The sequence below is a fragment of the Plectropomus leopardus genome, chromosome 22, assembly GCF_008729295.1.
Source record: "Plectropomus leopardus isolate mb chromosome 22, YSFRI_Pleo_2.0, whole genome shotgun sequence".
Taxonomy (NCBI): Eukaryota; Metazoa; Chordata; class Actinopteri; order Perciformes; family Serranidae; genus Plectropomus; species Plectropomus leopardus.
The window spans coordinates 7,415,487-7,442,474 of NC_056484.1; the positions used below are offsets into that span (position 1 = coordinate 7,415,487).

The 26,988-nt window shown below is 40.1% G+C and overlaps 1 protein-coding gene across 1 annotated transcript in view; it reads right to left on the reverse strand.

The window, feature by feature from the left end:
• Nucleotides 1-1,384: 1,384 nt before the first annotated feature.
• The window catches only part of dcn (decorin), a 35,090-nt gene continuing 9,486 nt past the window's right edge, over nt 1,385-26,988 (reverse strand). The window contains exons 2-9 of the mRNA XM_042511406.1: nt 26,343-26,664; nt 17,775-18,007; nt 11,361-11,473; nt 9,293-9,506; nt 7,237-7,350; nt 6,751-6,844; nt 4,776-4,914; nt 1,385-2,785 (exon numbers count right to left, since the gene is read on the reverse strand). Of these exons, the coding sequence (XP_042367340.1) occupies nt 2,585-2,785; nt 4,776-4,914; nt 6,751-6,844; nt 7,237-7,350; nt 9,293-9,506; nt 11,361-11,473; nt 17,775-18,007; nt 26,343-26,664 (1,430 nt within the window). The 3' untranslated portion in view covers nt 1,385-2,584. The remainder of the gene's footprint in view (nt 2,786-4,775; nt 4,915-6,750; nt 6,845-7,236; nt 7,351-9,292; nt 9,507-11,360; nt 11,474-17,774; nt 18,008-26,342; nt 26,665-26,988) is intronic.

The following is a 26,988-nucleotide window of genomic DNA, read 5'->3' on the forward strand; positions in this document are numbered from 1 at the left end:
AATGGATTTAGCTATCATGCACTCCTGTTTTAAAACCTCAAGTTCTGCATTTTAACCATTACCATCTGACAGCCTGTCACTCAGAGTGGCCCATCCTTAAATATGTGTAACTTTAAGAATTAATAAAATGTAAATGGGTGAGTTATATATATATAATTCACCCCCTACAGTTATCATGATTGTTGAAATTAGCTATACAGACAAAATGTTGTACCGAGCTGTAAACATGTTTATTTCTTCTGTGAAGTTGGGCATTTTAACAGGGAGGTCTATACAGAGCCAGCCTCAAGTGGCCATTGCAGGAACTGCAGTTTTTTGCACTTTTGCATTGGTTTCATTTTTCATCCTTGGAGGTTACCGCTTTAACCAGACCCATATTTATCCTTTGACAGAAGTCTTGAAAGTGTGGTGTAACATCTGTGATGGGACTTATTGTTACCAGATGACAAGAAACCACTGCTTGTCATCTGTGAAAATGATTGATAACTTTTGAATGTGCTCATGAGGCAGAAATAATACATGGAGGCCATAAAGTCCCGAGAAGAGATTTTTAAAAATTTTTATGCACAGTTAATTATCTTGTGGGAACAAGTAAACTATTATTTTCCTAGTATTATTTTAGAACAAATTTTATTTCATTAAAAAAAAATCTCCTTTAGGGGCTCTGCAGAATGTGTAAAGCCAGCCCCAGCTGGGCAGACACCTTATGAAATATCTATTAAAATGTGGCAATCTACTGTATGGATATTGTTTGGGTGCATTTAACAAGTCCTTGCCTTAACATATTAACATATTACATAAATATAGCTTGTTTTTTTTTTCAAACTTCTGAATATCTTTGTCTTTATTTTGTTCTCAAAATAACTGCACACAAGATTTTAAAAAATAGGTTCTTATACTTGAGACAATCTGTTGAACGTGTAGAGCCAGTATTCTTTTGAAGTGTATTTTTATTTTATTTTAAAGTGCAGTCATCAGCTGGGAAAACACCTTAAATATCTAAATATCTTTGAAATATGGCAGCAAATCTACTGTATGGATGTTATGTTGGTGCATTAAAGACATTAATATACACAACTATCCAACAAAAATGGCAAGTTTTCTAAACATCTAAATATCTTTGTCAAACTTATTAGATAAGTCTATGTTAAGGTTTTCTTTCCTTAATATGTGACTGATGCTTTTCACCTAATATATGTAGAGCGATGGTGCCTCACCTGTTTTTACCTGTGCTCCTCTTGACCTTGTTCACCAGGAAGCCACTGCCTTCTTTACATTTATGCTGTAGCTACTGCAGCGCCATCCAGTGACCAGGAGCCCCAAATCCCCATCCACATTATTGATCATAAATCAACTTCTGTTCATTACATCCATCAAAAACAGCTACTTTTTCCATTAGTATTTTTATTTTGTTCAGGACACCTTAGCTGGAGCCCCTGCTCCGGGAAAAAAAAAGAGGAACACCTTTTGTTGCTGATATATTAAGTCTGAGCTATGGTAAGTGCTTGTGCCTTTAAGCAAATGAGAGATTTTTTTTTTATACAGCATTTATATACAGCGTCTATACATACAACATTCACACCAACATGGTTGCAGTGGGCATGCCGGTCCACATACACCGTCCAATTTTTCTTGACTCTTAAAAAAAAAACAAAAAAAGAAAGAAAGGGCAGGGAAACATGGAGAAAAATACATACACGCATTAACAAGAGATTCCAGAAAGCACCAGGTTCAAGTTGAAAGGAAAAAAAAGAGCATGCATATAAATCTTTGGGAATGGCTTCTGTTTAAAACATATATGGTTTATTCTACATTTTTAATAAGCTATTTTCACCTTGTTTTTTTTTGTTTTTTTCAATGGAACAACATACACTAGGAGAGGAAATGTGATGAAGTGAAAGTGAAAATACCCAGAACTAAATCAACACTGAAGTAAGCACAAGAAATCACAATGTGAGAGAAGTCACGGTTGCTTTTTATCTCTACTTGAATTGAATACAATACAAATAGAAACTCGGAGTTGTTTCAAGGAGTGCAGCGTGGTAATGTTACACTCTGAATCCTAGTACACAGGTAATATCTAGTACATTCTAGTTATACCAGTTGTTAAAGGTAAAACACAAGTTAACCCCTTGCTGCCTGCTCTACAGGCCAGCGTTTTTATAATTCATACAATGGCTAAAGGTTGGGGATGCTTTTCAAATAGTGAGATTTTCCGCTGTTTGAGGTGTCGCATCTTTTTGTTTAGGAATCACCTCTAAATTCCAATTTGTCCACTGAATGAAAATGCATATTTGCAATGTTAATGCTTTGTGTGTATGAAATGATGTGCTGTGTGCTGGTGTTTGCTGTAAGCTACTACTGTTGCACCAACTTTGAAGCTAAATAATGAAAAAATTATACGCTGAGGTCCATGTCTGCTATTTTGAAAATGAGCGCGTGGATTAATTACACCATTATTCGTGGGGAAGGGGAGGCAGTGTTGGTGGGGGGGTCAGTGTTGTAGGGCAAACACGCACACTTAGAAAACTTTCACACACTCATTTACAAACACACACTTCCTGGCAGAGGCGCGTGGGACGCTCTACTTCTTCCTGTAGTTGCCGAGCTGGATGGCGGAGCGGTCGAAGACGCAGCGGAAGGTGATGGGCTGGACTTCCCAGTAAGGCACAGGGTTGCTGAACAGGCTGATGCCAGAGTACATGGCCTTCTTGTGGTTGAGGCCAGGAGGACAGAAGTCCCCTGTTCCCACAGCAGCAATCTTGTTGGCATGGAGGTAGACCACCTAGAGAAGGGATTTAAATAATGACAACCTTTGGTCACTGAGTGGGATGTACATGGCAATAATTTAGAATTTCAAAATAAAGCAGATAAAGAAGATAATCATAGGTCACCAAATGAATAATAACAGCTCTAGAAAGTCGAACTGTTTTTTTCTTCTTCAGGATGTTTAGCTAAAAACAGCAGGGACTTCCTTTAGGATCATAACTAAAAACAGTACGGAAGAGGACTTCCTATACTTAAAAATGACTACAAGTGTATGCTGGTTGGTATTTAGGGACAAGTATGACTCTAGAGGCATATAAAAAATAGAAACACATATTGCTATGAACATATGGCAAAAAACAACCATGCAACTAAGCAATGCAGCACTCCTAGAAACAAGAACAAAAGGAGGGAAGCTCCACAAACTCGCTGCGACAGACAATAATGCTAATTACAGATTCAAAAGCCACTAAATGACACTAAACTATACAAGTCTTAACAAACTTCATGTACCATCATGTACAATGGAACATGAAAGGACAGAAGACACAGAGCAAAATTATGTAAAATTTGTGAAAAAAGCATCAAATTAAATCCCTGTGGTATGTGGTTTCTATGATGAATCCCTTTATAGCATACTGAATTCTCTTAGAGGTGGCTTGACTCTTTACAGTTTTAATTGTGATGTTACAGTTTATTTCTAAAGTTTTGTTTTCTTTTGTATTCATCAAAAACATCCCAAACTCTGTTGTTATTTTCAAATATTCTCTCTGTCTTTTGGTATATCTCATTACTATTACTGCAGTGACTCAGTCTTGTGGAAGAAATATCAGTTTAGCACAAACTGCACATAAGCCTGTTGGGAGTTTTTTCTTAAATTTGTTCCTAGTTAAGGTACTATGAAAAGTCTAGGTCAGACTCATGATGGCTTCTTAAACCGCAGAACTGTTGGTAACTATGTTCTAATAATAATGACGAATCCCATTATCCTCGTAAGATAAGCATTTGAGCATTTTGAGATGAAGTTGAGCGTGTGTTTGACGGAGTGACAGAAATGAGGAGAGAAAGTGGAAGGTGGACTATTTCACACAATGTTTACTTGGCATAATCATTCATGAATTAGTAGATTTCATGGTTCCCATTTACATAAGTGATGTAAGTTTAAGTTTTAGTGCAGTGTTTAAAGGAGCATAATGCTTTTGTAAGATTAATAAAGTAATTACAAAAAAATGTGTAAAAAACAAATAATTATTTTGAACAAACATCTCATTGAAAAATGTATGTAAGTGTGTTCTTTAGTGTGCATGGATTCATGCATCACCTATAAATCCCAAATTAAAAAACATTGTGAATGTAAGAATCTTTGGGATGAATTTGGTTTAAGGTGAAATTTCTTGTTAAAAACGGTTGGTGAATGAGGCCCATTGCTATTAAAATGTGGTTGGAGTAAAAAGATGGCTGACAGGTGTACAGCGCTGCGGTTCTCTTGGAGTGTACATACAATCCCAACCAACGACAACAAATTACCCCTAAAAGGTTTCATGGGGACTTAGAGGCCTCATGAAACAACGAATAGACTCAGGCTAGACGAAAGTTAAAGGGTCTTGAATCAGGTCTGTTTACACTCCCACTGCTGCAAAAATCTGTACCATTATAGTTTGACAGGCTACCAACACTCTACTCCATAAACAAACTAAATGAATCCAGGTGACTTTTGTTATGGAAGCCCCAGTTGACTTGTAATCGGGCAGCGTGAACCTAAACAAACTACATGCAAAAAATGCGACAAAGTAAACTTTTCCAGTATGGTTTGGATTAAAGAAAATGAGCTATTTGTGATGACACTATAAGAAAATGAGACACACAACATATAACGCTCAAGCAGAGTTAATTTGCTGGAACTAAATGGTTGCAATAATTCCTGTGATCATGTTGGGGATTAAAACTTGTATAAATAACAACGAGATATAAGAGTACTGTAATTATAATGTAATGAAACCAGTATGTACCTGGATGTACTTGTGGTCGGGCAGGCCAGCAGGAACACTGGTCAGAGCGTTGTTGTCGAGGTGAAGCTCTCGCAGGTGGGGGACGTTAGCCAGAGTGCCATTTTCCACAGAGCTGATCTCATTGTAGCTCAGACCCAGCCTGCAGGAAAAATCAGCAAGCGTGAGACATGGAAATATGCAAATTTAGAGAAGAACAAGGATCACAAAGGAACAAATTGCATGAGTGGAAGAATGCAAATGCAAATAATCAATAATGTAGCACTAAAAAATGATTTCAGGAAATGAGGATACAGGAAAGAATCCACACCTGAAGTTAAGGCCATTACTTTCCCAGTATTTCTTAATTAGGAGTGGGTGGAAAATAAAAACCATCCTTTGCTCACATCCTCTCCAACATACTCCACTCATGATGTATCAAAGCCCTCTTTGTTCTGGTTTGGTATGCCATCTTTGGCACAATCGGAGCACTAATCTTAAAAACACAGTGTGTCAACATTTTATAAGCAAACCAGTTATTTTGATTATCTAAAAACTACTGTTTAGGTCTTAGTATTTTAAAATCAGCCAATCCCTTCAAGGGTAATACCAGAGTCAAGCTAATACAAGTCAGACCAGAATGAAAACATGAGACAGCATGAAAAACTAAACAGGATAAGAAGGGCAACCTATGTTTCCAAATGAAAGATACTGTCATTTTTGAAAGATAAAATAAGGCAGTCTTTCTATCACAAATGATAACCAGAATTTATTAGCAATGAATTTGCTAAATACACTCAGGGATTTTCCCACAACAAACTTAGTCTAATATGACCAGTAGCTTCTGGTGGTTAATGCCAACGTTAGCAAACTTATACTGATAGAGCTGACATTTTTAAAGTTGAAATATCACAGACATCCTCTTTTAAAGCTGAAAAATCACACCCTGCGAAATTCAGTACACTCAGGACTCTTCTCGCTAAAACCTTTCTTAGGCTGGTACAAGTAGCTTATGGCAGCTAATGTTAGTAAAGTTTAGATGAATGCAACTGTTTTACTGATGTAAACAATCATGTATTCAGTCACATTGATGAACATTTCAATGGTCTTATACCCTAAATAAAACAAGAAATTAATGCAGTATAAGTTGTGCATGAATGTATAAAGAGAACTGGATGCAGCTTGGGAGGTGGTGCTCATTTTTATAAAAATTGCTCAGTGTGCATGAAGCCAAAAAAAATTAAAGTGCTGCAAATGAAGTTACCCGGATGATCAGCACTGCTTCCAATTTAGCTTTGTACGTATTAAGACAACTGGATACAGCATTGAATGTGGTGACCCGTTCATTTATATGAGAGCTGCTCTGTGGCAAATGAGTCAAAATGGTTCAGTTGTTGCATGTAAAATTAACTGGATGGTCTGGGGATGGCTGGCACTATTTCAACACTGTGCGGTCCATAGAGCAAGTGCACTAGAGATTTGTAGTGGCCAAATGGCTAACTTGTTTACAGTTCTGCTAACGTGAATGGGAATGAAAACATTTAATCGTGCAGCTCTCCTAGGCTTTCGAAGTGGTATCAGGCTGAATGGATCAAATCCTGATAATGAAATGAGCCATTTTATGGAGGTTGTGATGCTCAAAAAAGCATATCCACTGATTTACAGACATCTTTTTCCCAATGTAAGTCAATGGGAAAAAGTCCTTTTGGCCAAAAGGGGAAAACATGACAGTGTAATTACACACTTTGGCCACAAACAAAAAATTGACCTCAGAGCCCAGAGTACTTCCTATGGGGCTGAGTGTACTTCACCAGGAGACATGACTCAAGAGAATCGTATTTAATTAAGGGAAACTCAATGACACTGCTGAATTACCATTTGTGGCCACAGTGGCTGCTGTTCAACGATAGTTACATAATCTGTTTATAAAGCTCAGTTAAAAAAGAAGTGGTAAGGTTAATATGGGTTAATGTAAAAGGAGAATCATAATTTGTATTACTTGGCCAGGTTCTTCAGGCCCTGGAGGCTGGCAGCCGTCACCTTGGTGATCTTGTTTCCATCCAGGTGGAGCTCAGACAGAGAGCTGGGCAGACCTGACAACCCACGAGACAAGGATTACCACCACGCACAAGGAGATCACTTCAGTAACATTTAGCTTTGTAGCTTATGACACTTTAAGCCACTTTTATGTATAAATGCAGATTTTATTCAATTATCAAGGAGTGGCTGTTTCCAAATCTATCAAATCCAAAGGATTATTCCATGTATCACTTTACTAAATACACCAGACATGTTCCCACCCTGAAATGGACTAGTTTGAATTACACGCTGTGCAGTTTGTGTTTCCTCACACTGAGCCCATTGTTTAGCTGTTAAATCCAAGCGTGCATTCTTTTGATAGGAGAAGGTTGTTTTTGGCTGAACGTGACTGAATAAAACTTGGATTAAGCCAAATTATTAGTGGAAATACATATCAGAGTTTTACCTTTGGGGATGTCTGTGATGTTGGTGTCTGCAATGCGAATGTAAGAGACCCTTTTCAGGTCAGCAAAAGCGCTGGCCTCGATTCCTGCGCTCTTCAGAGGGTTGGACCCGAGCTCTGAAAAAAATGAGTGAATTGTGAGCACAGACGAGGAAGAGAGAGAGAACAGCAGTAACAGATCACGTCTATGAAGTTAATTTCCCTCCTGGTGTGTTACGGGAACAGAGAGCTGAGTCATGGGTAAACAAAGTCTTGGGCAAGAGAATAGCTTGTGTTTGCAACGCAGTATTTCTCCACGCCAGATTCCCTGATTTTTCAGGGATCATCATTCTCATATTATTACATTTTAAGTTATTAAATCCAATCTTTGAGCTTCAGTTGAGCAAGGACAATATGACGCTTTTAATTTGTGAAGTGGGAAGTTTAACAAGTTAGTGATGAGATGTCAAAAGGACATGTGGAGCAAAAAGATAGGACAAAAAGGATGAAGGACAAATAATCTGTGATTCTTTTGTGAAAAAGATATGCTTGTAATCATTCATTATTAAAATGCTCGTCTCATCACTTCCCAACAATGATGTGAACATCTTTTTTTCAACAGTGAAACGTCACGAGGCAAACTTTCCGTCTGGTCTTTCCAAATCGGAATCAATCAAATTTATCATTCCCATGTATACCCATTAAAAAATAAACAAATTACTGAATAAAATGATGAATGAATAATGTTTTAATCTTTCACAGCTGTTGAAGGGTACTACTGTGACCCGAGGCAGGTTGTGCATTTACGAACACTTTCTTTCACCCTTTGTGAGGGCCCACTGTTTGTCATGGAAAATGGTGTCACACAACTTGAATCGTGCGGCAAATCTTAAGACTTGAGACTTGCTTCAGTAACAATATTAAAAAGACTCAACTTGACTTTGCCTTGGTGTTCATGTAAAGTTATCTCAAAGAAATATGCAAAACTAAAATGTCTGAGTACCCCATTACATGGTAGTGGCACATATTGCGTTTGGTTTGGTTTAAGCACCAAAACTATGTGGTTAGATTTAGAAAAAGATTGTGTTTTTGTTTAGAATAACTACGCTTGACACACACAGGACTAAAATACATTGTAAAGTAATGCAACTACGAAAAGGATGTAATACGTTTAGTTTAAAGAAGTCAACGTTGGCTTTTAGTTTAACAACGGACACTAACAGTGGTCTCCCGGCCAAAAGTTTGGGGTTTGTTGAACCATCCACCACCCAGAACCTCCCTATGTGGATTTACGCGCTCTTCACACTCCCTCTAGGGGCCTGAATATTAACCATTGCCAATTGCGTGATGTTGTTGAACCAGCGATTTGTGTGTTCACCACAATACGGATCCTAATAGACTTTCATGGGCACCTTGTTCAGGCTTCCGGCATGTTATTGCAACACGAAATGTGCCAATGATGTAATGTGGTGTTCAGATGTCGTAGTCATTTCATGTATTTCTATGAGATCAGACAGTATTCATGACTTCAGACTTGACTTGAGACCGATTACTATAATGGAATTGATTTTTTTTCTTCATTAAGTATGTACATTTTTCAGGATATCGAGTTAAAAATTAGCTACATTTAGATTCCAGGATTAAGCTGTTGATCACGGTAGTAAGAAGGAAATGGCAGTATGCAAGGTCTGCAGCTTAAAAATCAAGTGTGACTGTACCACCACTGACTGTAGATACCTGAGGTGATTCTTTCAATAAGTTTTCAAACAATCCTCATCTTTTGTCAGCAGTACTTTGATCAACAGTGAACAGAGGATAAAAAAAGGATCTTGTTTTTCATGATATTACTAGAAAACTGGGCACAGACTGTGGAAACATTACATTTTTACACCAGTTTCACTCGGGGTAAATATTTTCATCAGTCCTGTGAAACTGCAGCCATCCACAAAATCAAGGACACACCCCCGCAGATGTGAACTGCCGCTGAAAAAAATACCTCATACCTTTTTCAGACTGCTGGTGCTATCTAAATAAACATCTGCATTTCTGAAGGAATCAGAGAGTGTTTTTATTTTCATACCCATGACGATGATGTGGCCCATGCCCTGGAAGGAGGCCTTCTTGATCTTGGTGATCTCATTCTCATGGATGCGCAGCTCCTGCAGGCTCTTGGGCATGTTGGCGGGCACGTCCTTCAGCATGTTCTTAGACAGGTAGAGACGCTGCAGCTTGGTCAGAGGGCTGAGGGCCTTTGCGTGGATGATGGTGATTTTGTTGTTCACCAGGATCAGAGCCTATAAAAGAGAATACCAGATAGATTACATATGAGTGTTTAAGGTCCAGTGTGAAGGCTTTAAGGGAATATATTGGCAGAAATGGAACCGATAGGCTGAATAGGTTTTTCTTAGTGTTTAATCACCTGAAAATACGAATTGTTGTGTTTTTGTTACCTTAGAATGAGCCTACATAGGGAGCTGGTCCTTGTCTACAGAGGTTCAACATGTTCTCATCCCAACTTATCAAATGTCACCGCTCTGTAAGGAGACCTACATTTCCAGATATCATTTGCTGGTACACTCGTGTTGGTTTCAGATGCCTTCGGATGGCGGGTCAATTTCCGCTTGTTTTATGTGTTGTGTCTTTTCAAAATACACTTCTGTTGTTCCAGGAAATGCACAGTTTTTGCTTGTTACATACTCTTTTCGAAATAAACTTACAACTGAGGTAAAACACTTATCTTTTAGCTTTCCTTCGGTTTACAAAAGCACATGGTTAGGTTTAGTTAAAAAATCATGGTTTGGCTAAAAGTCATGCAGGAAGTGAAAATGGGCTCCTGGGTGAAAGTCCGGAGTTTGTTTGACCTGTCCAGCACTACTCCTGCCCTATGCATACAGACTTTTTCCCCGACAAGTTTCTACAGTAACCCTGAATGGACAACCCAAACACTGGCTCTAGATAGGGCCTTGCGTTTTGACGAAAGCCATCGTCGTACACGAGCGTTGGAGAAACACACTTTAAACTTTAAACTGCTTTATTTAGTGTTTTTACCATGTTTTTTTTTTATCACCTCATCTGTTTGTTTTGGAGAGTAAGAGACCTCTTTTGATAGTTCAGCTCCTTGTAAAAACGTCCTGAACAATAAACACTGAAGAAATTCGAACCTGGAGACGTTTAGCTGGCTGCAATATGCAATCCTTACCACTAGATGCCACTAAATCCTACACACCGGACCTTTAAATATATATTTTTTAAAATTCTTGATGCATGTTGTAGTAGAGCTTTTAACAAAATGCTCAAATAACTTTGAGGTAGTGAAAACACTGAGTCAAAGATGAATTCAATCTGGCATGTTTAAAGCAATTTTTCTGTCTGCTCTTGTTTAAGTTCACATCAGTGTTTAAAAATTATGCTGTTAGGGAATTTGACCTTTTCTCCAAACTGTTTTTTTCCCCAAACAGAAACATTTCCTGCTCCAAATGCACCATGGGACAGTTAAACATTCGTACTTTCCAGATGAGATTCTACAAAAATAAGACATTTTGAGCTCGGCAGCTGTTCCAGCCATGCAGGTGCCTGTGCTGTCAAGTGGGAGGGTCAAGTTCAAGTCCACTGTGGAGATATCCCTAATGCATTTTCAGAGGACTCTCACTCCTGCTGTTCTACTCATGTAAAGCAGACATTAGGCAATGTGAAGTATGTGGTCCACTCCCTTGAGAGGCCGGTTGCATTAAAGTGGAAAAAAACTCTGGCCGTCAGACGGTGGTATTTATTGCAAGCAAGAAAGCTAAAGGATTTTTAAGGCATGAGGGTGTAGGGCCTACGGGTGAATAGTTTCCATGCACCTGGTGATTGGGGGAGTGGAGGATGTATGGAAGAGGATGAAGACAGTTTTGAGGTGGGAGTCCATGTTGTGTACATGTTTCAGAATGAGCAGTTGCTTTGGGGATGGTTAGTTGAATAGAAACAAGCAGGGAACGAACATGAAACAACCTAACAATTAATACATCAATGAGAATCAAGATGTTTCCCAAGGTTTTTGTTGACGAAGGGTTGCAATTTGTGTTACAGTTCCATAACAACAGATTATATAACATTAGGAATAATAAACAGACACAAAGCTCTGCAGATGGAGGTGAAAAGTCTCTTACATGAAGGCCTTTGAGGTTCTTGAAGTCATTCTCCTTGATTTCAGTGATCTTGTTGTTCTGCAGGTCCAGCAGGGTGGTGTCGTCTGGGATGTCCTCAGGAACAGCCTTCAGACCTGATGGGCAAATTTTAGGAGACATTGTTTCATCAGATGTCGGGTATGAGTGTAAGAAGCATGCAAATACAGTAAATCAGAATGATTGATGATGGGAAACTGAGTTTGAGGTGAGGTGATGATAGTCTTGGTTAACCAGACTCTGACCTCAACAGGAAATGGATACAAAATAGTTACCTACTCATCTGCATGACCATGGTGAGTGTTTGATGGTCAGTTCCCATCAACTGTAGAGTTTAAACTATACTGAGGAGCTGTTAATCTGGTTTATTGTATTTTAAAGGCCCTGAAAATCAGTTTTCTCTCATTAAGTTTCTTTAATCAAGTAATAAACTTGGGCCAAAATTAGAACACATTTGGAGATTCTGTTTATTTACTTTTCATTAACAACTATGTCACATCATCAAATGTGTGATTCAGTGCTAAAAAGGATTTGAATTTCTCACTTTTGTCATTAGTTCAAAGCATGGATGTATAAAGAGAATTGGATACAGCACTGGACGCTGGCTGGCATTCATTCATATGGAAGTTGCTCAGTGGCAGATAGCGCCAGAAGCATTTTATTTCTGGGCATAAAATTACCCGAATTTCCATATCCATGGGTCCAAAGAGGAAACACACTTGTGTTTTCATTAACCCCATCTCCCAGCTGCTTGGTCTCAGGCTTGTTCACATCTTTTTCTGGATTCTGCTATTACAGACTTACAAGTGTCTCTTTTGCAGTATGTATGGACTCATTTAACCAGTAGACCAGGGCTGTGCACACGTCTCTGCAGTAGATGAAGAATGCCTTTCTATTAGTTTTTCTTTTTCTTTTTGGATGTGTCAATATTGACATCATGAACAGGCAGGAAAAACGAGTATTAAACTGTAGAAAGCAGTATGGAGCCCAGTGGAAATGTCACAATCATTATGGGTTTTTTTATATCTTTCTTATTCACTGCTGACAAAGTTTTGAACAATCAGTGCTGCTTGAACAGAAATGGACGGTATTTTTTGGCAGTAAAGGGACTAAAATTAGCATGTCCAATCAATGTTATTTTTCCATCACTGTCAATTGAAGCGGATTGGAGATGGCGCCAATGAATACCTGTGAATTCTGCAGAGACACTTGACCCAGCAGTGAACGCCAATTGAAAACTTTCCCATTAACGAAATAAAAAAACCCACAACAGCTGGCTTTTTTTTTTTGGACCATTTGGAGATAGTCATTTGCGGGCTACATGATGTGATGGACCAGGAGGTTATAATTACACAATTTTTCGCCAATATGTCAAACTGGTTTCAAAGTCCAGCAGTGTTCCTGGGGGCTTAGTTTGAAGATGGCAGTGCTCAGCTGGAAAAAGATGATGTCACATATTTCTTTGAACTAATCAGAGTTTAGCAACATCTGAGTCCAAATATGATGACGGATGTTTGTTTATGCTGCTAGCACTATCAGTCAGATCTAACTGAATATTTACTGAGGATGTTTTTTTCTGGACTTAGACTTTGTTGTTGCCTATTTAGCTCTGAATATTTATGCTTTAGAGAAGTACTGTAGGTTTGATAGCAAGTTTTCAGGGGCTTTAAGCTCTTGAGAACTATTATGACAGAAAGTCAAACCCGAATAAACAGGAAAGAGTTACAGAGTTTACAGTAGCGACACTCTGAAATAACAAAGTCTTCTTTGTCAACGCTGCATGCTACATAAAGTCTCAATGATAGGGACTTAAAGCAGAATGGGTTTATAGTGACATTCCAAAGGGACCAAATGAGTGTTTGAAGTGCTCCGGAGCACACATGGTGGAAATGGACCTTAAAACAAATTTCCTTTGGAGTAAGAAAGCGCCCGCATACCTGGACACTGAGCTCACACTGAATCGCTTTGCTTGGACTTTATCATGGCACGTCATGGCTAATGTGACACAGAAAATGGCATCTGAAGTGAAAGACTGTTTAGTTGAGTGGACTTGCTTTTAAAAAACATGAGCAAAGACAGCTGGGAGTCAGTGTATACGCTCTTCTGCATCCGTGGTAACCCAAAGAATACACTGAGATTCATAATGGGCAGTTTACATTTCAGGGGAAGAGGCGTAGAATAAACTGTTTAACAAAAGAAGCTTACATTCTGCATCTCCAGTCCACATACATACGTCTAGACACATTCTGTCCTAAAAGCTTGGTGACGACTTCTGTTCAGCTCACCCAAACATTACTTTCAGTTAGGCATCTTTTGTGTCAGCTTTTCCAACTCAGCAGTAAATGACCCACAAACCATCACAGCTGTTTGTGGTCACCACCATCATTGCTGCACCACGCTGTATACCTCTGCACACACATTCTTGTTTTATTGTCCTTCTCTTAAAAGTCAGACTATTCAACACATTTAATACTCTTTAGAAATCTGTATATTGCAAGCACCCGGACTTTTGGAAATGCAAAAGTAAATGCTCAATGCCCTTTTTCCATCTATTATAAACAGTTCAATAGTTTTTGTATGTGTGTAACTTCATGAGAAGTTTAAGGGTAATTGTTTCAGTTTTACAGATTTTCACACTCAGAATGTTTATGCTTTAAAATAATTCACCCCCCTCCCAACAAGATTTTATCTCCTTGCACATCAAGTTTGTTGTATTTCCTGCTGGAAGACGCTCTTCCAAACAATTTACATTAAACTAAATTAGCTTGTGACAAACACAGCTTGAAAATTGCTTCCAGTATTAGAAAATGCGAAGAAAAATGAGCAGGAAACACAAATGAGCTGTTGATTGTACGAGAGCCTGACAAATTTATCTGTCGGTACAGATATATATTGGTATCGACATAGGTCCTTCTGTTTTCCACTATGCTAGGGTATGAAAACTTTTTTTTTTTTAACAGAACACATAATGCAGATGCTCGGGGTGGTTTAGAAAGGGTGTCCTTGCACAGTTTTCCCAGCACAGTGTGCTCAGGTCTATCATTTTCAATTCTCTCAGCACTGTGCTGAACATAAGTGCTTCACAGCTGAGCAGATGTCGATGGTGTGGAGTCAAGCGGCGTCTTCATGGTAAGGTAGGTTACCAACTACATTATGAAATACATATGACTATGACTCCATCACTTTCCCTTTTCAGTGATATAATGTTAGCTCTGTCCCTGACAATCAGCATGTTACTGCCTTTATCACATCTGTTTGCAATGTTAGCAAAAATGAAAACTCATTTACAGGTTTTAGGACTCATCCCTGGTGCACTCTGTTGATGCGATAAGCTGGAAAGTAAGCTAAATATCCCCATCTTTAACTCTCTGTAACAATATTATCATACTTGTTTGCTACATTGGCTAATTACCTAACAGCATAGCTACTTTATACCTTTAAAAAAGTCATTTTTGAAAAGAAGCCCTCTGAGTACGTTTGCATAATTATAACAGTGCACAACCTACATATAGAAGTTCTTTTAATTCCAGCTCAAAAACTCACTATGTTGGCCACCATATCGGTTATCAGTGATTTTTTTCCCTCTAAACTTGGTATTGGTCTCAAAAATCTTATATCTTTCAGACACTAGACAGACTAAAATTAAAGACAGAGAATAAAACCCGCCTGGTATAAACACATGATTTCTGTGCAAAAAAAGTCATGTTTTGGTGGGTCACATAAGACAAAGCAATTAGTGCTGAAATCAGCACAAAGATGACAATAACACAAACTGAGTAGTGCAAATAAATGACTCGGATGTCATGTTTCGGTCAGCATCTCACTTTTCAGCTGAAAGCCACTGGCAGGGAGTGAATGAGTAAAATAAGACCTCAAGTCTCAACCCCCCCCAAACTATTACAGTCACTATTAATCACTCCTTTTTAAAGCAAAGTGATTGGGATATGAAGCGTATGATTGTGTTGGAGTGGACTGGACTCATTCTGAGCACTTCCAAGCTTTAATGACAGTGTTTATGTAATATCCTCTCGTTGTTTGGCGCTGTGGATGAGCACGAAGTTGATCTGGCTGCAACATCAAAGGCCCGATTGCCTCATGGGATATGAGTAAGCTTGGGTTTTTTGGTTAGTCATTAGAAAATGCGGGTAGATTTGATGTGCATGCCCACCAATTACACACCTTGCACAATCACTGTCTATGACAGATGATGTTTTAATCAGAGAAGCTGCTGATTGTGCCATTAATCTTAATACTTGGAAGAACAAAAGGCTGTTGTGCCAGTCGATGGATAAGCGAAACCTTGTTGGCAAATATAGTTACGACTCATTTGAACCCAAGGCTAAAATTTCTCTCCTGAATATTTAAGATGTCATTCTGCCAGCTGCAAACTTCCAAAGAATAATCCCCATCGAAAAAAGAAAAAGGGTGCTTTTGGATGGTGAGCAGATTCTTCTTTCTTGCCCGGGCCTGTGCCCAAATATATACATATAAAAGTATTAATTCTGTGTGTGTCTCAATGTGTGAGTGTGTGTGTTTGCGTGCAGGCCAGCAGGTCTGGAGAACAGATGGAGGCGCGGGGCCAACAGTGCTGATGCAGGAGTTGAAAATCTAGCCACGGAGCTGCGTCTCAGGGGAAAGCGCCGCTGCCGACTGGGGCCCCGGCTGAAGGACTGATGTAATGGAACCGGTCTTTTCCCTGAACATCACTCTCTCCAACTGTCTGTCGCTCTGACTGTTGAGCCACCTGCCTAAGTGTTGCCCGTCTGTCTGCATCCTCTGGTATATCCTGAATCTGCAAAATGCTATTTAATTTTACCGTCTCAACCCTGGCCCTCTTTGGCTCACTAAAACCAAAGTGGTTATGAACCGCTTATGTCTGTCTGCTCCTCTTTTTCTTTTTATCCTCCCAGTTTGTCTGTCTGTGTCACTCCCCTCTCTCCTTCATCTGCCTCCTTGAAGTTTGTGCCCCATCCTTTCCAAATAAAAGCAGAGCCAAAAAATGATCAAACCCAACTGCGCGGTGAAGCAGTTTTACGTAATATGGAGGAACAAATGAGGTCAGGGACTTTTCTGTGACAAAGTTTGTGAGATGACTCAAGCTATTGTATACGCTATACATCAGATTAGACAAACAGAGTGGATATGCTCCAAACAATCAAGTAAACTGTTGTGACTGTGCTGAATTTAAAAGCAGATAAAGTCATTGTAGTCTTTTGACCCTTGTGAGTAAGCTATACATTGAGAAACAAGTTTTGTTTGGGACTTTCCTGTGATTAATCTAACCTTTAATCTCCACCACTGTTTGAAAAACAGTTTGGCCAGAAAGGGCAACTCATGTAATTGTTACAGGAAGTGAAAGCTCACAGCATCTGTGAGCATTTAGGGTGTCAGGTGACTGGTCTCATGTTCTCTGGAGGACTTCATTGTAATGCGTAACATAACATACTCCTGAAATGACCCAGAGTTTTGGGTGGACGGCGGAGACTGTTTGTAAAGTCAGGGACTTTTTACTGCTCTTAAAAACTCAGTAATGTCACTCAGTGCAATAAAAGTACAGTAAAACTACTGCAGACACCCATCTGACCTCATCCCATCCAACAGAGTGAGCTCATTTGTGTAAAATTCAGGCCAGGCACTAAATGAAGTGGATGAAGAAAATGGATTTGAACATAAAGCTTGTTACATTTAGTTTGAGCTAATTTTAGTGATTTGGGGATACATATAGCATCAGTGCAGTAGAGCAAGATGACTGATGATTATTATACTGCTTGTTCTCATTCCCAGGGCATCAAATAGCTTGGTCAGTGGCCGTTGGTGCGTGATTACATTAGTGTAGAAAGGAGGGGTGATAGATTGGTCAAAGAAAAATGGACTTTCTCCCAGGAAACTGCTGTTTGTGTCCTATTTGACACCACAACTCAATATTGGTTTAATGTAATGTTATATCGCTTAGGTACCTGTCCAGTTTGAAACCAAAAGTCTCCGCTTTTCTTAGTGTCAATCATTACAGGTTAAACAAATATGACATTTGCTCAGCAGACTGCAGTTTATGTCCCTTATGAGGCCAAAAGTAAATGTTGGTTTAATGTTGCATAACTTATGTACCTATGTCCCCTGGGAAACCAAAAGTCGCCACTTTGTACCATTATATTAAGGATTCACATACGGCCCAGAGCACTGATGTCACTTATGTGATGGTCAAACAAAAAAGGACTTTCACCCAGGAGTCACCAGTTTGTGACCTGTAGCCCCTGAGCATCTAAAACTGACGCTGCAGGAGTACCCAGAGCGTCATAGCTTAAAGCATAGGGCCACTGGCCAAACTGCCAAATATAATGTGTTGGGAGTGAGAACATGTTGAAATATGCAAAGCCATCAGTGGGAGGTGTCTTCTCTTACCGAGGTCAGAGCACTGGATCACTCGCAGATGGCACTGGCATCTGAAGGGGCATTTGGGTCCTGCAGGCGGTGCAGGAAAGCCTAAATCTGGAGTCGTGTCAGGCAGACCTGATCCCGCCTCATCCTCCATCATGAAATCAAGGAAGCCAGACTGGCGGAAGGGCAGAGCCCAGCAGGCCGTGACCAGGAGCAAAGAGAGACAGGCTGACCTCATGGTACTGCTAGCAGGGAGCCTGGAGGACGAGAGGACACAGTTCAAAGGTTTGGGTGGATACACTTTCAAAATAGTCTGTCTATGATTAGTGTTGAAACTCTGCTTTACTGTTTGTTTCTCCTTCACTGTGATAGTCAGAAGGAAAGTAGGTTGATTTTCACTGGATAGAAAGAACGCCACAGTGAGAGAAAGACAGAAATAAGACACTGAAGTCCAGAGAAGCAAAGGGCAGAGGTGAGAGGTGGAGGGCTAGAGGCTAGAGGGTTAAACGCTTAGGTGTAACAATTTAGTGAGGTTGGTCAAATAAGCTATTTAACTGAGTCAGTTTTAGGCAGAGGGTGAAAGGTGATAGAGCAGGGGTCAGCGCAAGCAAAAATGTGAAAATGACACAATGATGCTTTGTCAGAAGAGACAAGTTTTAGGTGTACCAAATGTTTAAGGGTAATGAAAAGACAGCAAACAAAAAAAAAAGACCAATTCCTAAAGTACTAATACTAAGGTACGCAATATCTACTGTAACTGTGGTTTGCAGGTGGAATTTAACATTGTTGATTATATAAAAGCATACATTGTTGCAATAATGTTATAATAGAAGTTATAAAATTCTCATGGTCAGTTTGCGTTATTAACATTAGGCTATTATTACAATCACATTAGGATACAAGAGCTGGATGTTCCAACCACTTATCATTACTTTTAGTTAACAATTTAAATTTTTTATTTTAGGCATTAACCATTTGTCCATTGGGCTACTTTTACATATTTAGCATTGCTGTGTTTTAATCATTTATCATTACTTTTAGCTTACTAGTTTAGCCATTTATCATTTAATTGTAGTAAAACAGCTATAAACAATTTTAGCATTGGCATTAGCTGTTTTTGCTTTTTACGGGTGACTGTGGATATAGTTTTTAATCAAATAATTTTTTTGTTTTTTTTTAACTAAGTTCTACTACTCCACAACTTTTTCTCCTACCCCCTGCAGCCGGTGAGGTGCCCCTGACTAAAAATCACTGTATTATAAGATGTAAACATTGACTGCTGCATAACATCTGCACTAGCTTTTGCAAGAAAACACATGGGATGCATCATGGGAAATTTCACAGCTGCCACTTTGCACCACTGTGCTACATTTACAATTGAAAAGTAATCAATCACAGTAATCATTTATTTTCCATTAACATACTTTGAGGAGCATGCATCAACTGTACTCGTGGAGTCACTGGGAGAATCCTGCTTCCCTTTGCTGTATTCTATTTCTAAACACAACCACAAACCAGTTGACACATCCACACACTCTTTCATACTCAAACAGTGGAGATCCACAAAACTCCCTGACCTTTAACACAGCAGCACACATACATACACACACATACACAGTCTCAAAGACCCAGCAATCTGCTTGTCATGTGTATAGCCAAAAAGTTGCTCCTTCCCTCTTGGTGCCACAATAATTGAAGGGCGGATTTTAGCCGCAGCTGCTAACAAATGATTTGGGAGTAGCTGGTCTGTAGCAGACCTTGACCTGAACATCATGACCAGGATGATGAAACTGACCCAAAACCAGTTGGCCCAAGTTGGCCCAAGTTGAAAGTGATTCTGGGCTCTTTTATATGGTCTTTGTGCATGTGCATGATGCTTACGAGATGCATATTTGCTTACTTTCTGTCATTTGAGTAAATATTTGCATATTTTAAGGTGTGAATGAAACAGTAGTTTGTGTTTTTAGATGCATTAAAGCAAGTTCACAAGTTGTATGTGCCTCTTTAAATGTGTACAAACTGGAAGTGTGATTAAAAGTTATTAGTAAAAAGCTTTACATTTCAAAAAAGTGAGAGAATGCAGGAGAAAGAGATGTGCTGATGTAGTGTAAATCCAGGTTAGGGTTACGTCAGGTCACGGGATCACGGCTCACAGGGACTCTCAACATAAGCAGTAATTATAGTGCCTGTCCACAAAACAGCCACCACTTTGACACACTGTACAGCTCCAGTCCAGTGGTTACAGTGCTTGCATACAGTACGACCAAGCTTGAGATCACTTCCATTCAGAAAGGAATTGTATTGGATGGGATAGCACTGCCTTTTTTAATGTTTCTTTTTCACTCTTGTTCTGTTGCTACGATGCAGAAAAACCTGAAAAACATCCAAAAGGGTGATTCATAAGTCGGCACTTGGAGCCTGGAATCGTGTCACATAATGTTTGATGTGTAGATGCAGTTTTCCGTGTTAAACTTTTGCCATTTTGTCTTGCTCGGAAACATGGAGTAGTGGGAGGCGTTGAAACAAAGAGCTCCGGTCTGAACATACAGTAGATCGAGAGTACACGTTGTTCCAGTCTTCGACAGACTGAGTAATCTTGGCTGTGTCAAGCTCTCTTATCTAAGCGTTACTGAAAGCTCAATCCAACAAAAACCTTGTCTGCAGACTTGGCAGCACAGTTTCGCCGTCATTTTGGATTTAGGGACTCTTGGGTTAAAAAGTGCTTGTAGATGCCTTTGATGGTGCGTTTTATACTGCTTGGATGCCAGATGCGTTCGTCTCGTAGTATGATACATTAATCGCCAATACTGGAAAGTATTTGAGAGTCGGTTTATCACGTTTCACAGGAGGTACTAGTGTTGTGAACTCCTTACATCTGGCACACTTTGCAGGCTGGAACATTCAGATTTATCTTCAAAGCAAAATGTACCAGCTCTGTTTAAAAGGAACACCAATGCACACAGAATAACACGTTTCACTGCCGATTACTGAGCCTTATCTCCCTTCTTTGACCCATGACCACTTGCACATTAACAGATATACATGCACATGTGCATTGGTGCAGGATTTCAGACGGGCCTCCATGTGTCCTGCCATCAATCCATCAACCTTTGTCCATAAATGCTTCAGTGGCTTTAATGTGAGCCAGACAGGAAAAAAGAAGAAGAAACGAGTGATTTTAAAATAAGCTCTATGGGCCATAGAATTATGGCTAAGACAAGAATTACTGTTATTTTGTGAGTCATAATCAGGCGCAGGAGTTGTTGATGATGAGACTAAAGCAAGATTTTGAAACAACACCAGGAAAAAGGACTTTAAAGGATTTTCAGGGATTATTCTTAGGGACATTAACTAACAATTTGTAACCACAGCTGCATCAACTTTAAGTTGTATTGTTATTATTAAGTTAGGGGATCCTGGATTTGGAGATGGAGGGCTGTACTTGGTAGAGATTTATTGCTCTGTGTCAACATAGTGGGCAACCAAGGCCTCTCTGGGTCACCCTAAATTCAAAACAGAACAAGGAATTGTGGTCAAAATGCAACTTTTTTTTTTTTAAAGTTTAAATTCAGTGCCTTTCACAGCAGGTATGAGCCTCTGAGGATGATGCATGAGGCAACCTGCTGTGCCCCAGGCATCGATTCTTTCATTACCAGTGTGCTCTGATGTGTCCACCGGCCCTGCAAGACGGCCCTGCTCTAAAAAGATGCCCCCACCTCCATACAGACACCTGAAGAATCTACTGAACTCACAACACAAGTTCTTTAAAGACACGTGTGTGTGTGTGTGTGTGTGTGTGTGTGTGTGTGCGCTAAACCCAGAGGGCTGCCAACAGAGCATGCTGGAACATGACTTGACCACGCAAACTTAACATCTCGCCAGTATCAGCATCTCTAATCCCCTTAAAGAAGATTTCTGTCATGGGATAAAAGATATTTGCCTTATCATTTGACCCACAGAGGAGTTGTACTCATCAAACCAAGCTTGAAATCAAAGTTTTGATGTTGCAAAAGGTTTTATTTACTGCCCTGGAGCTCAGGAAACACGATCTGCCTCCAAAAATTAATGTATTGCTGAGGTGGAACTCTGCAGCCTATTTTTTGTTTGTATCTACAAGTATTTTAAATAATCACTATAGACAAACCAGGTTCAATTATTAAATTACTAATGGCATTCCTTTGAAAAAAGTGGTTTAAATATTTGATTATTGGGTTTAACAATCTCTCCAAAGTTTGTTTCATTATGTATCAGATCAGTGTGGCGTCACTGGGGGAACATGGCCAGCTTCACCCCGTGTTACGGCTGTATGCCAGATTACAAGATGAAAATGGGACAACCTTTATTCACAAGAAGTGGACTGACACTAATCAGTGCAAATGTGGAGGGAATTGATACACAATCTACCTTCACATTAGTGGACTTTTATGAACCATACAAAATGATTCATCTGAAGAATTTAGCCATTTTTGAGCATATGGCGACTTTTATGACATTTGAGGATGATTATGAACTACTGAGCTGATCTGTAATGTAAGTTATCACATTTTGAACTTCAATCATACTAAATTTCCACCAAATAAGCTCTGGTTCTTGATCTGGTTCCATTCAGCACTCTTTGAACCTTGGAGCTATCTAGCGAAGCAGCCACCAGTTTTGATTAAAACCATTTTAATCAAAGATGTGTAATCAACTGAGGGCATTGCACAGTGTACAATCTAAGTAAACTGCAATAGCAAGATTTGTTCTTTTACTTTAGATATTTGTTTTAAAAAGCAGACAAAGAAGACTTTTATGTGCAAGTGTCTTTCCAACTTGTGGAATTAGAGACGCCTTCCGATGTTGTCATGGTTCACAGCTTAGGTAAAAAAACGAAAAAACAAAGTATCCCGGGGAACCAAATTTTTTGGAAAATTGGTATCATTGGTGAACCAGGGGGAAAAAATAGCTGAAATAATTGTTCAAGGACTTCCAAACAGTATGACAAGGCTTTGGGTGGTCAGCAAATGCCTGAAGCCATGGATGTATAAAAAGAACAGGATACAGCAGTCAAGGTGGGGTCCTGGTCATATATGAATGTTGCTCAGTGGTTTAAGCTAAAAAACATTGACCTCTCATGTATAAAATTACCTGGATCTTCTGCATCATAAAGAAAGTGCACTAAATACTTTTGCCAACAAAATGGCTAATTTCCGATTCACCGGACTGCTAACCTGAATGCACTGAATGTCTGAATGTCTTTCACAATAAGTCTATAGGTAATGCTTTTTTTTGGCCGAATGGAATCATGTGATGGACCTAAAAGTTGTAATTCCATTGTTTGGCCTCTACAAAAAATAGCTTCAATGCCCGGCACACTTCCTGGGGGCCTGGTTGAAGCACTGCTCACAAAACTAAAGCTGATATAGAAGAAATGTATCAAAAAATAAAGAAGCACAAGCAGCTGTGAGAAAGTTTAGTCTGTATCTTCAAAGAGATTTACAATCTACCACATCCCAGAAAAGGACGTGTGGGAAATGGCACACGAACCATCTCTATCTCCTTTCGTGTTTCCCAAACCTGCGATTCATCATCCCATGTCAAGACCAAGAAAAAAGGGGTGGAGGTTGACATTTCCTGTGGCAGCGGCATCCTTGTCAATCCTCCCGTGTCCCTCTTTTGTCTCATCCCTCTCTCTTCCCTCCCTTCCCCCTAAGTCTGGCCCCAGCATTACTAATGATTCCCAGACAGGAAGCAGAGCTCGCATGAGGGAGTAAAGTAATTTTCCCTCCTTTGCTTTGTCACTTTCTCCTCTTTGTCACTGCCTTTCACTGACACGTTCGAGCTCAGAAAATCAATGAGATACCCGTAGAGTGATTACCATATCAACAAATCTTTCACCCGAACTCCTGCAGCATGAAAGGAACCATAGCGACCTGATTTGAGGAAATCAAACCATGTTGCAATGAGGAGAACAATATGAAGCAGACACCAACTACCATCCCACCCTCCACCTCTGTCCGCAAACCCCCCCTCCCACCTAACTCTCCACAGGCCTGCGTCTGCCTCTGCAGAGCGTCTGTCAGCAATGAATCACTGGAAGGTATTTACAAGGCCACAGGACGTTTAAAACACGTGTGGCCCTTTTAACCCATCAGCAAATGAATGTGTGCTCCCCTCCCACACAGTTGCACACACAAACACGATTGATAATAGCGCAGAAATGTAAAAACACGACTGATTTTGTTAGCTTGTCCTTTGGCAGTCGTGTGAGGAGTCAGTGGTCGTTATGTCCAACAAATTTCTGATATATCGGGGGATTTTGGGAGTAAGAACATGTGTATCTGCAAATATGCAAAGACATGGCCAACAAACAATTTTAGAGCCAAAACGTTCTTGTATTAGGACGAAATTAGTCTTATTTGAAAAATAGCCATCCATGCTACCATGTTTGTCTGCATCGGATGTTTTTTTGGCTCCAAGAATGCCCAAGACGCTCTTTTGACCACCACAATTAATGCAATTTCTTTATGCAGCAAAAGGGAATACGTGTCAGAGCCATAACTATTACTGAAAGATCATTTTAGGGTCTTTAAAGCATGCTGTTTGGAGTCATGGCACGAGAAAGCCAGCGAGTGGTTTCAACCACATTTCAGCTGTTCCATGAGAAGAGCTGTCGGCCTGCCATCAACCTCAGTCCCATTATCAACAGTCTGTGCTGCACAGACGTGGATGAACTGCCCAACCTTCTCTCCCTTTCTTCTCTTTCCATCTCCTCCTCCCTTTTTGTGCTCTTTTCCTTCCTTCCCCGGCTTTTCTCCCATAGCCTATGGTATTTTCTTTCTCTGTCTGACCCTTAAAACTTTGGCTTGAAAGACTGTCATGTGGAACTTTCTGGTATTCAAGTGAGCAAAAGGGGGGAAGAGTCTTCATAGCTGATGTCTATTCAATTGTTCTTTTGCTCCTTTTGACCCTGAGAGTTGAAGTCCAGATGGAAAAAATGCAGCCCCTGAGTGCAAATCTGGGCCTTGTCTCCTCCTAACCTCCCGTTCACTCATTCCTGGTTCAAATGTTAAACATCTGCTCAGCTCGACTCAAAAGTATGAACTGGTGAAGTACTTTGATTGCTCTGAGTGTATTTTAGCACAATGTTTCTGCCTCTTTTAGCCTCCATTCTATTCTGAGTCCCACTTTTCTTTCTGTTTTGTTTGTCCTCGTTTTCAGTATTCAGTTTCACTCCAGTCCACTCAGTGCAATTCAGAGCAGCTGAGCCTTATTAGGTTTTTTCCCTTCTGGCAAAAAGGATGTAATGAGTTAGCTAAGAGTTGTGTGGTGGCTTGCCGGGAAGCCTTCAGACCTCTCTTTGATAGAGGAAGCTGTACCATTACGGGATTAATGGCACTGTGCATTGCCAGGTACGGCCTTTTTTTTCATCTCCTCTTCAAAGCCTCTCACTTTAAGTTGCCCCTAGCAATTTGGGTTCTTGTTCTGCTCCTGTGAAAACACAGCAGCAAACGCCACAGTGGGCAGAGAAGCTTCAAGTTGAGAAGAAACAGGCCCCGCAGAGCAGACAGATAAGAGATTGGGGTTAAAACGGTCTGGTGGCAGTCTCGAAGGATCTGCTGAAATGGAAAAGTGTGAGAAGCAGCAGAAACAACTCTTCCAAATCAAAGTCTTGACAAGCATTAATGGCCTGAACCAACACAAAGAAATCCTCATTGTTGTTTCAGCTTTTTTTCCCCCTCATTTGTTTGTAGACTGCCTAAAAGCCACAGGGAAAAAGGAGGAAAAGAAAACTAAACAAAGAGAGAAAAGGAACAAATTAATGCATTTTCCACTGACGTTAGCAAATGCTGTCCAGGAGAAGCAAACAGCTTAAGAAGAAAATCTTTTCTTTATGTAAGCATTACAAATCTGAGTCCCTTGCCACAAAACTTGGGGAATGCACCTCCATATGGGTTACATCCAAACAATCAACAAACAAGTGTCCAAACACTTGGTCAGTTATCACAAATAGCAGCACATTACAAAACTGTAAAAAGAAATTGTAATCTGACAAAGAGCTGAAAACATCACATGGCACTCAGCAGCAGATACCTAGGAGATTAACGACGGGCCAGGAGAATAAGTCTTCTTGGCAGTGGAGTGAGGTACCAGCATCAACTGCGCTACCACACCCCCTTCCCTAGCTTGCTGCTCTTTTCACTGAGCTGTATGCAGATTGGACTGGAAATGATTAAAAGGTCTCTCATCACAAAGCCAAAGACAGCTGTGGGAACAAGACTTGGCAACATATGTGGAATATACACAGCATAAATAAATGTATGAAGAAGTGAGTCAGACATGCTCAAATCCAGTTTAACAAATGCAACTGCAAAAAAAAAAGGATGTGCAGTTATCATATGTTAATAATATAACATCATCGGCAAATAATGTGACTTTTAAATCACGACTTCTGTCATGCAAAAAGTGACAATCCAGCAAAATGCAAGCAATTCTCTCAAGAGTATTATCCATCTCATTAAAAAGAAGTCCATAGTGACACCTTACTCTTTATCCCTAACCACCCATTATTTCCCTCTTTTCTCCTCTCCCAGAGTCAAAGGATTAACCTACCTGTTCTCAGTAGAAGCGAAGAGAGTAGAAGTGTGCGAGATGAGCTTGACTCCCAAAAATCCAGTCGAGTGGGGGGATGAGACTGTGAAGTGGCTGCGAGGGCCTATGGGGTAATTGGACTCGGAGCGCGTGCAGCCAAGATCAAGCAGGTGTGCTCTGTCACAACAAGGGGAGGAGAGAGAGAGGGCGAGAGAGGAAGAGAGACAGAGGAGAGAGAGGGGAGAGAGATAGGAGGAGGGAGGGTCCGACCGCCGCGCTCCTCTCAGGACTGAAACAATTGGTGGAGAACTTCCCCCGTTCTTGCTGCGTGCTCCAAAAACAGCTGGAAATGGAGAAGGGAGGAAGAAAAAAAAGGAGAGAGAGAGAGAGAGAGCAAGAGAAGAGAGACAGGGGAGAGCGAAAAGAAGAAAGAAGGCAGGAGAAGAGGAGAAAGAGGCAGAGAGTTAAAGCAATAAGCAGTGATTCGGCTGGCAGCCACCCTCACTGTGACATCTGGTAATGATAGGTCCTGTGCAGAGCTCAGCAGAGAACGCTGCACACAAACTCCCTTTCTCCCTCTTTCACACTCTCTCTGTCATTCATCCTCATTCAGCCTCTTTACTGACTAAGCCCAGGAAAAACAAAAACACCACACACACACTCACAC